Below are 13485 nucleotides of genomic sequence, written 5' to 3' on the forward strand. Positions count from 1 at the left end.
ATCTCTGCACCAAGTTGTAGTACTTTAACAAGTTGAAGCGTTGGGTTGGCGGATCAAAAAAAAACCTTTAGTTCGCATGGTGGGGTATTCTAAAGTTGTTCCCAAAAACTTTTACCTGTTTTCATATCAGCTCATTTTAAAGAAACCATTTGCAACAGTAATTTATTCATTGTAAAATATATATTATATATGATATATAAAATCAAAGTGAGATCTATATGGGTTACATTAATAGCTCATTTGTATTCATGTATATCGGCGCGCATCGATATGCATCGCACTCGATCGACTTGAACTTGTAACATAATGACGTCAACCTCTATCTATAGCCAGCAGGCCAGGGCAGCGCTGTTGTGATTTCGGATCCGCGGACTGACAAGTGTTTGTAAAATTAATCAAATAATCAGTGTTAGGTCTTGCCTAGTAATCTCCCGGACATAGTGTGCATTCATGTTGAAATGTAAGTGGATAATTTGACTTCTTGTATCAAGATTTAAGTGTATGTTTATGATATGGCAGATTATAGATAACATATGATTGTGATCGTGACGTGCGCACTTTAATTGCATTGAACAACAATGTAGCTATTATCTATGTGTGTAAGCATGATACCATTCATGTGCATTGTTAATGTTGTGTGTACTTGCGGTAAGTCTGATCTGTGCAGCGCACGTGCATTGAATGCACGAGTAAAAATTTAGCGGTACGCCCACACATAGGCATAGCTGCATTACTAATAGTACTATCCTGGCTGTGTATTAAAAGCTGTGCTATTGATTCTCAACATTTCAAACACCACTGTACAAAACTCCACCGATTTCAATCAAAATCGGTACTTTAGTGACAATTTATGACACCTAAATAACAGAAAAATACAATTCGTTTAACTTACCGATGTTAGAAAGAATAATTAAAAATTGAAATTGTAAGTCTACTGTCAAATTTGCCGATCAACCACATCGTATTTGTTGTGTGCATAAGTGTGCAATAAGTGTATTGACTATTCATGAGTGCAATTGCTGCCTCGTTTTACTTTGTGCTACGCTAGAGGTCAATACCCAATAAAGCCGTTAGCATTGACTCTCTAATGCTTTGCTGGAGTGGTTGACGCTGACTCCTGTGTGCACTCTGCGACAGATCGGCAGAGCACCTCCTCACCTCTTCATCAAAAAGGGGGCTAGTTAAATTGGGAATCAGTATTTGAGGTGTCATATTACATTTTGGCAAAATAATTCTAAAATAAATCTAGAATCTAGTATTATTAAAATCAAAGTTCTTTGAACTTGAAGTTTCTTCTTCTTCTTCTCCCCCCCCTTTTTTTTGGGGGGGGGGGGGGGGGTGGGTAATCGGTGGTTCTATTTCCTTTGCTGAATTATGACATGGTTAGCATGGTTATTTTTTAAAGGTGATTTAAAGTTATGGTATAGTTTTTTAAATTGAGTCTAGAGTGTTGAAATTGTAAATACGGTAATATAAACTCATTATGTTGTGGGGGGGGGGGGGGGGGGGTGTCCTTCTGTTCTGCCTTCAGTTTCAATGAAAAATAGTGATCAAATAGCAATATACCCGTACATGTAACCATCATGAATGTTTGTCCTTTATAAAGATATAAGATTGTCCAATATAATTCTTTAAAAGATAATTTTAGGACATATTGCTTGTGAAGTTGTAAACTTCTTCAAATTGCTGTTTTAAATCAACTGTCCAGACACACAGCTTTAAGGTCAAAGGTTATAAGAGGTCAATTGCCATGAAACCCTGCATTTTTGCATGCCCAGCTCAGCGAATACTGGGCATAGCTCCCGGGGGGGGGGGGGGGGGGGGGGGGTACTCACGTATATTGGGTATACGGGGATGTGCCGCTCGGAAGGGTGACTTTTTCAGGAAAGATCCTACATGGGTCCCCTTTTCATTAAAAAAATCCTTAGACATGGGTCCCTTTTTTCATTTATTCCTTTCCCCTCTTTTCTCCCTCATTTTCTCCTGGATTTTGGGATTTGCTCCTACATTGAAAATGCCTAAATCTCTCCCATCTCTAAATAAATGGACCCTTCGAATTCGGTGATTGCATTTCCAGTGTACGAGGTGTACGCACTGACCTCTAAGTCAGTGGGTGTACGTACGTAGCTCGTAAACTCAACTAGATCCCGGGGTACCACATATATCAGGACCCCATGGGCTCTATACCGGGTACTCATATGGCATAATGCGCGCTAGGTATGGTATCCGCCCGTATAGGGGTCGTACCCCCGGAAACTTGTAGCGCTTCGCACGCTGAAAGATCGGCAGCTATACCCTGCGTACCCTCTGTCCAGCAGCCGGGCAGCAGCGGGGCTCAAGCAGGGAGCTATATAGCCAATGCTTGAGAGCTCGTGTACGGGTACGTTAACAGGAAAAGTCCTTCAATTAAAACAGATGCTAGAGGTGCTAGCACAGTATTATTATGTTGCATGGTGTTTTCATCTTTATGTGTGTAAACTACTTGTAAACTACATGTAGTATGGTACAGTTTACTAATAAAGAACTTTATCGAGAAACTGCAAAATTATTGGCCATTGTATTATTACACACATAGGTGCATTACTATCCTGGCTGTGTATTAAAAGCTGTGCTATTAGTATTGATTCTCAACATTTCAAACACCACTGTGTAAAACTCAACCAATAACACTAAAAATCAATACTTTAGTGACAATCAATAAGATCTAAATAGCAGTAATATACATTTTTTAACTTTCCGATGTTAGAAAGAATAATTAAAAAAATCAAATTGTGAGTCCACTGTCGAACTTGCCGATCAGCCGCATCGGCATGATTGTGTGCATCTCTGTGTTATGAGCGTATTGACTATTCATGTATTTAAATGCTGCCTATTAACGCGTAGTGCAGTGCTAGAGGTCAATATGCATTAGCGTTGACTCTCCATATGCTTTGCTGGAGTGTATTATTACAGCTTAAAAAATGTAATATTTGAAGTTTGAAATCCTTAGACATGGGTCCATTTTTGACAAAAAATCCTTAGACATGGGTACCTATTTCAGCAAAAGGACCCTTGGATGTGGGTATGGGTTCGGAGGTCTCAGCCGCACACCCTCGTCCGACTATAATCTGAGTACCCCCCCCCCCCCCCCCCCCCCCCCCCCCCCCCGGGGCATAGCTAGTGCTGTTTATACATAATTACATGTTATTAGACTATAGTCATAGCGAAAATGAATTTGTACATGTTCTAGCAGTAGAGAATGATGACCAACTACATGTAACTAAAGCAATTCTATATCGGAGAAACAGTCTCAATTTCTCATTCATTCTTTTTTTTTCTAAACCCCAAATGGTATTTAGTACTTAAGTCTTATTTCCAAGGGGGGGGGGGGGCGGAGTGTCTTCCAAAGTGGAGGGGGGCACCCACATGTACATAAATTGTAGGAAAACCTCAAAGCAAAAACATGAATTTTTAGACATTGGTACATGTATACCCCTACATTCTAATAATTATGATTATGTTATCATGGGCATTGGCGTATCGAGGGGGGAGGGGTGTTTTGGGTGTTCAAACACCTCTCCTTGGCAAACAGGGTGTTTTAGGTGTTCAAACACCACCTCTCCTTTGGTAAAAGGGGGTGTTTTAGAATTTTAAAGACACCCTTTATCTGTGTTTTATCTATGGCCCCCCCCCCTTCCCCCCACCCCAGGCAAAAATCAGTTCCCCCTTTTTATTTACCGGCTGGCTGATTTCCTGCTTAATATTTTCTCACAAATTGGGCAAAGAAATACCTCCCTTAAAAAATCCTGGATACGCCCTTGATCATGGGTGTATTGTTTCAATATTTGTTTCTCTCTTTACATGGGCCAAGATACTGCTTAAAGATAAAGACCAGTTCTAGTCATGCGATTGCATTGTGAAAGGAACGGTGTGGAATCGATCAGAAAAGGTTGATCATCTAGCATATAAGTATTGGTGTGTACTGCAAGGTTCTGGAATCATCAAAATTATAAGAAATTTGGCCCAGTCTTGGTAAAGTTACAAGCTACAATAATTTGTCATTTGGAAGAAATTTGTGAATATATCTGTATTGTAGTGCAGAAATGGATGAAATATTTTCGCGAAAGGCCCTTTAGATCCGTCGAGTTGCAAAACTTTTACCTGTTTTCATATCAGCTTATTTTTTTTACATTAAAGGAAACTAAAACCTTCATACTAAGTTACTTTTATTGTAAAGTTTAAGATATTTGAAAAATATCAGTGACAATTTGAACAAAATCAGGCAAGGAATAAGGAAGTAAGAGTGTGTGTGTGTATTGGGTTTTTACAGACGTGTATCAATCAGATATGATTATTTACGTCTGGGACCGACCTTTAAACGTCACCATCCGAAAGACGTGACTCAGTTTCGAACCTGCGTCCTCGGCTGAATCAGTTTGTAACTTCCACTTTTTAGCTGGATTACAGGCGCACGCCACAACGCCAAGAGCTTTTTGAAATGACTAGTCACTAGAGGGCGGTATTCAATTTGATGACATCATCTGTGAACAACTCTCCATGCCTTTTGTACATCAAATTTCATGTTTTTCCTTCTTTCTTGTGATTGAGATAATGTACTCCCCCGAAAGCAAGATATAGAATGCAAAATGATATTCTACTTCACATGCTTTGAAGTCGGATCAAGAACACAAATAAATACGAAGAAAACAAAAAAATTGTGAAATTTTATGTACAAAAGGCATGGAGAGTTGTTCACAGATGATGTCATCAAATTGAATACCGCCCTCTAGTGACTAGTCATTTAAAAAAGCGCTTACTTCCTTATTCCTTGCCCGATTTTGTTCAAATTTTCACTGATTTTATTCAAATCTTTTAAACTTTACAATAAAAGTAACTTAGTATGAAGGTTTTGGTTTCCTTTAAAAATAAAGAAATTATTTGCAATAATATAAACTCATTGTACAAATTGATAAGATCTATAAACAAAATCAAAGTTTCAATAAATGGGTTCAATCATTTGTATTGATGTACATGTACACTGTAGTGCACAATAATCATGTGAATGAAAGAAGCCTCCCATTCGCGCGCATCGATATGCATCATCACACGTGACTTGAACTTCATGTAAATAACATGCATTACGTCAATGAATGACATCATTCTAACCAGGCCAGCGCTATTATGATATTTTGTTTGTTTTGATAAAACTGTCTGAGAACTATAGGACCATTAATAGCTGGTCTTACCTTTGGGACATTGTGTGCATTCATGTGGAAATGTAAGTCGATAATTTGACTTCTTGTATGAAGATTATAAAGTGTATATTATGATAGGGAAGATGACATTGTGGTTTGTGATTACAATAATTTGACGTGCGCACTTTGAACATTTAGGTCTCTATGCTATTATCTGAATGTACATGTACGTGTACCGGTAAGCATGACATACCAGCTAGTGCATGTGCTGTGTGTACTATTTGCCTTGTGTTGAAAACTTGTGTTGTTCACACCGACTCCTGTCATATTACACTCTGTGACAGAGCACACCCCCCCCCCTCCCTCTTCGTAAAAAAGGTGTTAAGATTAAACTGGGAATCAGTTTTTGAGGTTATACATTTTTGAAAATAATTCAAAATCTGATCTAATTAGTTCTTTGATTTTAAAAAAAAAAATTTAATTTTTTTTTTTTTTTTTTTGGGGGGGGGGGGGGAAGGGTAGATCTACTGTACATAATATAGTTCGACTTTGTTGAAATTTTGACAGTTTCTGTGGTGAATTCTTTAATAATATTAACATTTGTCAACCTTCCCCTTACACAAACGGTAAAACCTTGCTGCACGCCCAAGGGGGGATTAACTTGCCAATTAATTCTCACCAGAATCTGGCAAAAAGTTTGCCCTCAGTTTTTTTCTGATGATTATTGGAAAGAAAATAGATTTTTTAGTTTACATATATATTTTTTTATCTTATGTTTTTTATCATAAGGAGACAATCTGATTACATTCTGGGGTAGGTCAAAGGTTTAAAGGCTACCCATAGGAAAGAAATGAGCCTGCCGCATACTCCTGCGGCAGACTTGCCGCAGATCTGCAGCAGACCTGCCGCAGACAGTCATCTTTTTCACATGCAAATTAGTTTTGCCGCAGACTTGCTGCAGACTTGCCGCATACTCTTTCAGTATGATGAAGAGTCTGCGGCAGGTCTGCCGCAGACTTGCTGCAGACTTGCCGCATACTCTTTCAGTATGATGAAGAGTCTGCGGCAGGTCTGCCGCAGACTTGCTGCAGACCTGCCGCAGACTCTTCGTCATGAATATTCATATCTCATATAGACCTGCTGCAGACCTGCCGCATACTCTTTCATATCCAGTACGTGGCAATATGCATGTAGAAGAACCAGTGATAAACTGATTGATACTTCGTAATCGATATTGGCAATATCGATATTACCAATTAGGTAATACCAATATATATATATATATTACCAATTAGGTATATTCTATTCTCAATTGTATTAACTTCATCACATTGATCATTTGAAGTGTATTCAAGAGTAACATTTAAAGTGACACAGGCTCGTACACATATATATACTAAATATGTATATTGTTTCTTGGTTAGTAATCATAGTTTCTTGGTTAGTAATCAATATATCTATTGCTTAAACGTGAATGTAATTGTAACATGATCAGACAAAATAATCTATTGGTTAATAATGGCAAAAGGAAAATAGAAATCACAAAAATGATGTGCATTGTCTTAATTTGCTTAACAAATCATGATAAATGTATTTTTCTGTCACACGTGTAAAGTAATAATGAATATGCATGAGATGATTGGTTTCAATTGGCCCTATTAGACTTTAATGGGATTTCCTGTGGCAGACCTGCCGCAGACTGTTCCTGTGGCGTACTGGTATGCGGCAAGTCTGCAGCAAAATTTCATCCTGCCGCAGATCTGCCGCAGACTGTTCCTGTGGCATACTAGTATGCGGCAAGTCTGGAGCAAAATTTCATCCTGCCGCAGATCTGCCGCAGACTGTTCCTGTGGCATACTAGTATGCGGCAAGTCTGCAGCAAAATTTCATCCTGCCGCAGATCTGCCGCAGACTGTTCCTGTGGCATACTAGTATGTGGCAAGTCTGCAGCAAAATTTCATCCTGCCGCAGATCTGCCGCAGACTGTTCCTGTGGCATACTAGTATGCGGCAAGTCTGGAGCAAAGTTTCATCTTGCCGCAGATCTGCCGCAGACTGTTCCTGTGGCATACTAGTATGCGGCAAGTCTGCAGCAAAGTTTCATCTTGCCGCAGATCTGCCGCAGACTGTTCCTGTGGCATACTAGTATGCGGCAAGTCTGCAGCAAAATTTCATCCTGCCGCAGATCTGCCGCAGACTGTTCCTGTGGCATACTAGTATGCGGCAAGTCTGGAGCAAAGTTTCATCTTGCCGCAGATCTGCCGCAGACTGTTCCTGTCTGTGGCATACTAGTATGCGGCAAGTCTGGAGCAAAATTTCATCCTGCCGCAGATCTGCCGCAGACTGTTCCTGTGGCATACTAGTATGCGGCAAGTCTGCAGCAAAATTTCATCCTGCCGCAGATCTGCCGCAGACTGTTCCTGTGGCATACTGGTATGCGGCAAGTCTGCAGCAAAATTTCTTTCTGCCGCATACTTCGGCATACTCTTTGCCGCAGACTAAAAGTCTGCGGCAGGTCTGCTGCAGATCTGCGGCAGGTCTGCGGCAGGTCTGCGGCATACTTTTCACTTTCCTATGGGTATCTATCTATCTAACAGGCTATAGTTCATCCAGATGTTGGACAAAGCCCTCCTCATAACATTTCCATTCTCTTCTGTCTCTAGCTGTCATAGTCCAAGCGGCCGTTCTCATGTATGATGTTAGGTCGATCTTCTCTTCTGCCTTCCTCTTCTTCTCTTTCCCATCCTTGGTTGCCATTCTGTTAAACGATTTGTCCATCTATTGTCCTGATGTCTTGCTACGTGCCCAGCCCATCTCCACTTTGATTCTCTGACTTTCTCCATGATATCTTTAACTTTAACCTTTGTTTTCTGGCGTATGACTTTTTAATGGATTTTGTCTCAAACAAATTTATTTGAAATTCAGTGTTTTTTGCTGTGTATATTGCCATACACTGTATGTGTTTTTGTGCTCTGCCTTTAGTTTTAATGAAAATAGTGATCAAATAGCAATTAATATATTAAACCATCATGAATTGTTATTATTTTATAAATATATGATATTGTCCAACATAATTCTAAGATAAATTTATGAAATATTACTTGCAGTAAACTTCTTCAAATTGCTGTTTAAAAAAAAAAACTGTCCAGATACAAAACTTGCGAGACACAGAGCGTCTGGGCACACATGTACATATAGGCCAAAGGTTTTAAGAGGTAAATTGCCATGAAACTCTGTATTTTTGTATGCCCAGCCTAGTTATAATTGCATCTTCCAGTGGGAGGGAGGGGGGAGGGGGGGGGGGGGGGGCACCCCCAAAAGGGCACCTACATGTACATGTACATGTACATATACATTGTATAGAAACCTCAAAAGCAAAAACATACATTTTCAGACATTGGTACATGTACATCTAAACCCCTACATTTTCATAATTATGATTACATTATCTTGGGCGTTGGCCTATCGAGGGGTGTTTTGGGTGTTCAAACACCTCCTCGATCGTAGCAAACAGGGGGTGTGTTAGATGTTCAAACACTCGCCCCCTCCCCCTCCTTGGCAAAAGGGGGGTGTTTTAGAATTTTAAAGACGCCCTTTATCTGTGTTGTATCTATGGTCCCCCCCCCCCGGCCAAAAATTAGTGCTACCCCCTCACCCCCCCCCCCTGCTTTATTACCGGCTGGCTGATTCGTCCCTAAATATTTTCTCACGTATTGGCAAAAAACACCTCCCCTTAACAAATCCTGGATACGCCCTTTGTCATGGGTGTATTGTTACAATATTTGTTTCTTTCTTTACAGGGGCCAATTAAGATACTGCTTAAGCATCTTACCTTGCAGTTGGGTGTGATGGTCGGAATATTTATTTGCGAGTGAGCAAAGCGAGCAATATTTTGAAGATTTGTGAGGTCGCAGTGTGAAAAAATACATCTTATAATGAGAGAAAAAAACGTCCTGACTCCTGATGGGTTTGACTTATTAGCACAATTTAATCATGTACATGTAAGGCTGAAAAGACCCCCCCCCCCCCCATGCTACCGTGGAGTAAACTCCACTGTACGTACTGTACAGGCGTTGGTTCATAACTTAAGTTTGGAAATAATTTGTCATCTGGAAGAAATTTTATTGTAGTGTAGAAATCGAGTTGCAAAACTTTTACCTGTTTTCATATCAGCTCATTTTTTTTTACATTAAAAAAAAAAAAATCTTTTGCAACATGTACTCTTTGTAGAAATCATTAAGAAAACTACTAACAGAAATTCAAGTTTCAATAAATGGGTTACATTAGCTCACTTTAAATTCATGTAGTGCACAATATATTATTATGTGAATGAAACACCTCCATCGCATGCATTGATATGCATCACCCTTTAACTGTACTTGACATGAACTTGTCACATCACGTGACGTCAACATCACGTGACGTCAACATCATTCGATACTGTCCTCCCACCTCCCTGATCTAGCTATAGCCAGGCTAGCGCTATTATGATTTTGGACTGATACATAAGTGTTTGTAAAACTGCATTGTTTGCTGACATTGTGTTCATTCAAGTGGAATTGTAAGTGGATAATTTGACTTCTTGTATGAAGATCAAAGTGTGTATTTAATGATATGGAAGACGTCAGATGACATTGTGATTTGTTTATAATAATTTGGCGTGTGTCGTAACTGTCTGTGGTTTTCGTGAACAAAGAACAAAGCTCTCTAACATGGACATGCATGCATGTACATGTATGTAGGATATCGATACATGGTGCATATTGTGTGTGTACTCTTGCCAGTGCAACATACCGGTACTGTAGTTATGAATGAAAATATGTGTTGACATTGACTCTTGACATTGACTCTTGTCAAATTACACTCTGTGTCGGAGCACGCCCTCCTCCTGTCATCAAAAAGGGGGCAAGATTTAAACTGGGAATCAGGTGACATTATTACAATTGGGCAAAATAATTCTAAATCTAATCCAAGTTCTTAATTTGATGCTTTTTTGGGGGGGGGGGGGGGGGGGAGGGGTAATCAGTGGTTCTACTTTGTTGAAAGTATGACAGTTTCTGTGGTATGGGGAATTACTTACTAATATTGAAATTTGCAAACCGTGGCCGCCCCCATACACAGACGGCCCTTGCTGCACACCCATGATGATGATGATTAGGAAAAAAAAAGATCTCATTTATAAACAATTCATATACTATCACCATAAGGAGACAAACTGATTACATTCTGGGGAAGGACATAGGTTAAAAATGATAGGTCACACTCACTTTTCTTTGAAATTCAGTGTTTTTTGCTGTATTATTACTACATCTCGAGAGCCATGGGAGCAATGAACATCAAACACAAAGCCTTCTATTCTGCCTTCAGTTTTAATGAAAAATAGTGATCAAATGGCAATACCATCATGAATGTTTGTCATTTATAATATTGTCCAACATAATTCTTTGAGGATTTATGATATATTGCTTGCAAAATCCTTCAAATTGCTGTTTTAAATCAAATGTCCAGATGTAAAACCTGTCCAGACACACAGCATCTGGGTATACATGTACTGTACATGCATGTACATGTACTGTAGGTCATGTAAAAAAAGGCTCTTATGAGAATGAAGAAGATGAATATGTTGAAGGAAAGGGGCACCTATCAGATTTTAATAGGGGCATTTATCATAGGTGAAAAGGGGAAGGTGCTTTTATAAACAAGGAAAAGGGGCACTTAGAAGAAGGAAATAATGTATACTAATTAGAAAGGATAAGGGACATATATATGTCAAAGTAAAAAAAAAGGGCAATTATTTGATGTAAAATGAGGCAATTATGAGAAAGGGAATGAGCTGTTTAATATTGAAGAGGGACAGGGGCACTTATTAGAAGGAAAGTGCTCCTATTAGAAACAAAAAACGGCAGTTGTCAAAGTAAAAAGGGCTATCATGAAAAGGGGCACTGCTCGCACCTGAAAAGAGGCACTCAATAGAGATTAAAAGAGGCTCTTATGAGAATGCAAATGAAACACCTATTCATTTTAAAAGGGGCATTTATCAGAGGTGAAAAGGGGGCATTTATGAGAGAGGAAAGGGCCTTTTATAAAAACGAAAAGGTACGATTATCTGAAGAAAAAATTACACTTAATTATTAGAAAAGGAAAGAGGCACATTTCAAAATGAAAGAGGCACTTATTGTACCTGAGAATGGGCACTTGAGATGAAAGAGGGCACTTTTAATGAGATTGAAAAGGGGACACTTTAAAGGAAAAGGGGCACCTATCAGATTTTGATAGAGGCATTTATCAGAGGAAAAGGGGGCATTGATGGGAGGGGGAAGGGGCTCTCTTTCTTTATCACTAGGAAAAAAAGAACATGTCAAAATAAAAGGGGCACTTATCAGACGTGAAAAGGGGCACTTATTAGGAGGGGATGGTGTACTTATTTAAAGGAAAAGGTGCACTTGCCAAAATAGGGGCACTTATCAGAGGTGAAAAGGGGCACTTATTAGAAGGGAAAGGGGTACTTATTTAAAAGAAAAGAGGCACTCAATTGTCAAAGTAAAAAGGGCTTTTTTCCTATGTCAAAAGGGGCACTTTTGGTGGTACTCCAAAAAGTGTGGGGGGGGGGGGGGGAGCGCCGCCTCTGCTCATTTCATGTAAAATGATATTTATTAGAGGAAGTGAGCTGGTATGAGACACCAGGAAATAGTTTTATTTGTGATGTTGTAATGCTATATGTTCATTGACTTGTAGTGCATGCAATAGGTGTACATGTACATGTACGTGTAGAAGGACGAAGATTGGCCTGTTTGCAGTTTTTATTGTGTAAATTATGAATTCATGAAAAAAATATTTTTACTCTGATTCGATCGGGTCGATTCTTTGCTTGTTAAAATATCTTCTAGCCGACTACCAGCATCGGAAAGACAAAGGGAAATCTATTAAGACGTATTGACTTCAAAATCCATGTTAAGTGTCAAATATAGACAAAAACTGTATATTGGCCTGTAAAAATTGTTTAGCGGGGTCTAGAGGTATAGGCACTGTATCTGTTGAGGAGAGGCACAAGCAAGTAAAAAAAGTTATCATACATGTAAGTATTGTTATTATTATAATTGTTATTGTTATGATGATTATGATTATAATGATTATAATGATGAAAATCATGGTGGTGATAATGATGATAATCTCTGAAGCTAATACATGTAGCATTTCTAAATAGTTTTAACCTTTTTTTCTTCTTCACAGGTACGTGTACTGTACATGGTAGCTTCCAACTACATGTAGTACATGTATGACATGGCTGCCAATCTGAGCACGTCTGTGCAAGACACAGATTCAGATGTTTCCCTGAAAAATCTGGAGGACTCCAAGACGTCTGAGCGAGAAATAGATTCCGATGTTTCTCTGATAAACCTCAAGGAGATGAAGAGGTATCAGCCTCTTCTTAGAGAAAAAGGCTACAATCTTGTTGAGGTGAGGAGAAAACATTGAAATGACACATATCCTATGCTACAGCAGCTACATCTACAGCTACATGTACCTGTACATGTACATACAAATATATGAATAGGTATATTCCTTTTGAATTCTTCATAGATTATATTATGTATATGTGAACTTGGACATACCCAAGCTATGCTTACTGGGATTCGCACGTTCTTCCTTGTAATACAATTTTTAAAATTTTCCTACCTATTTAAATTGTATTGTTTGAACAAATGTCAAATATGTTGTCAAATTGAACGGAAGAAGATGAATGTTATTTTGAATGAATGACTGAATTGAATAGAGTTAAGCTGAAATTAGAGAAATGTGATATAGAATTGGGGGATTTTTTGTTATGGTCACCTCTTGCATGGTGCGTCTAGTGAATGCAAAAGTTTCTGCTTAATTTACAATAATTATGAAATTTGTATCATATATCTCTCACTTTTTTATGATCAGAATGGTTCTGATGGGCAGGTTGATGATCATCTCCTTGCCGTCGGTGACCCACAGAGCAGAGCTATGAACTTGGGAATGAGTCGGATGACCCTAGGAGTAGGACTCCGAAATGAACATCACTATCAGGCATGGCTTTCGGTGGATAGTGTGCAGACGGATAAGGTGCTTCAAGATGAACTTGACGAGACTAATGATGTCAATAATCAAAGCTCGCTGGAGGTCAGTCTTTATCAATCTTTTCAAAATTCATCTCTACCTAGTCACAAATAATAATATTGTTGGAGAATAAATTATGGGCTAAAATCTAATATTAATAAAAATATTGATCATTTAGGTGTGCTAAAAACAAAATGTACCATAGTGCTTAAAATACAAAACTACGG

General features: G+C 38.9%; 1 protein-coding gene across 2 annotated transcripts; it reads left to right on the forward strand.

The window, feature by feature from the left end:
* Positions 1-374: 374 nt before the first annotated feature.
* LOC115926066 lies at positions 375-13445 on the forward strand. Of its 2 annotated transcripts, none has more exons than XM_030990428.1 (3): positions 375-460; positions 12404-12631; positions 13103-13445. In XM_030990428.1, exons 2-3 carry the CDS (start codon positions 12446-12448, stop codon positions 13370-13372), a joined length of 456 nt encoding a protein of 151 aa, XP_030846288.1. In that variant the 5' UTR covers positions 375-460; positions 12404-12445; the 3' UTR covers positions 13373-13445. The 2 variants fall into 2 exon arrangements, with proteins under 2 accessions (XP_030846288.1, XP_030846287.1); XM_030990427.1 differs by lacking the exon at positions 375-460 and adding an exon at positions 5121-5257 and having other exon boundaries at positions 13103-13444.
* The last annotated feature ends 40 nt before the right edge of the window (positions 13446-13485 follow it).

The sequence above is a fragment of the Strongylocentrotus purpuratus genome, unplaced genomic scaffold (genome assembly GCF_000002235.5).
Source record: "Strongylocentrotus purpuratus isolate Spur 01 unplaced genomic scaffold, Spur_5.0 spur5_scaffold_19, whole genome shotgun sequence".
Classification (NCBI taxonomy): domain Eukaryota; kingdom Metazoa; phylum Echinodermata; class Echinoidea; order Camarodonta; family Strongylocentrotidae; genus Strongylocentrotus; species Strongylocentrotus purpuratus.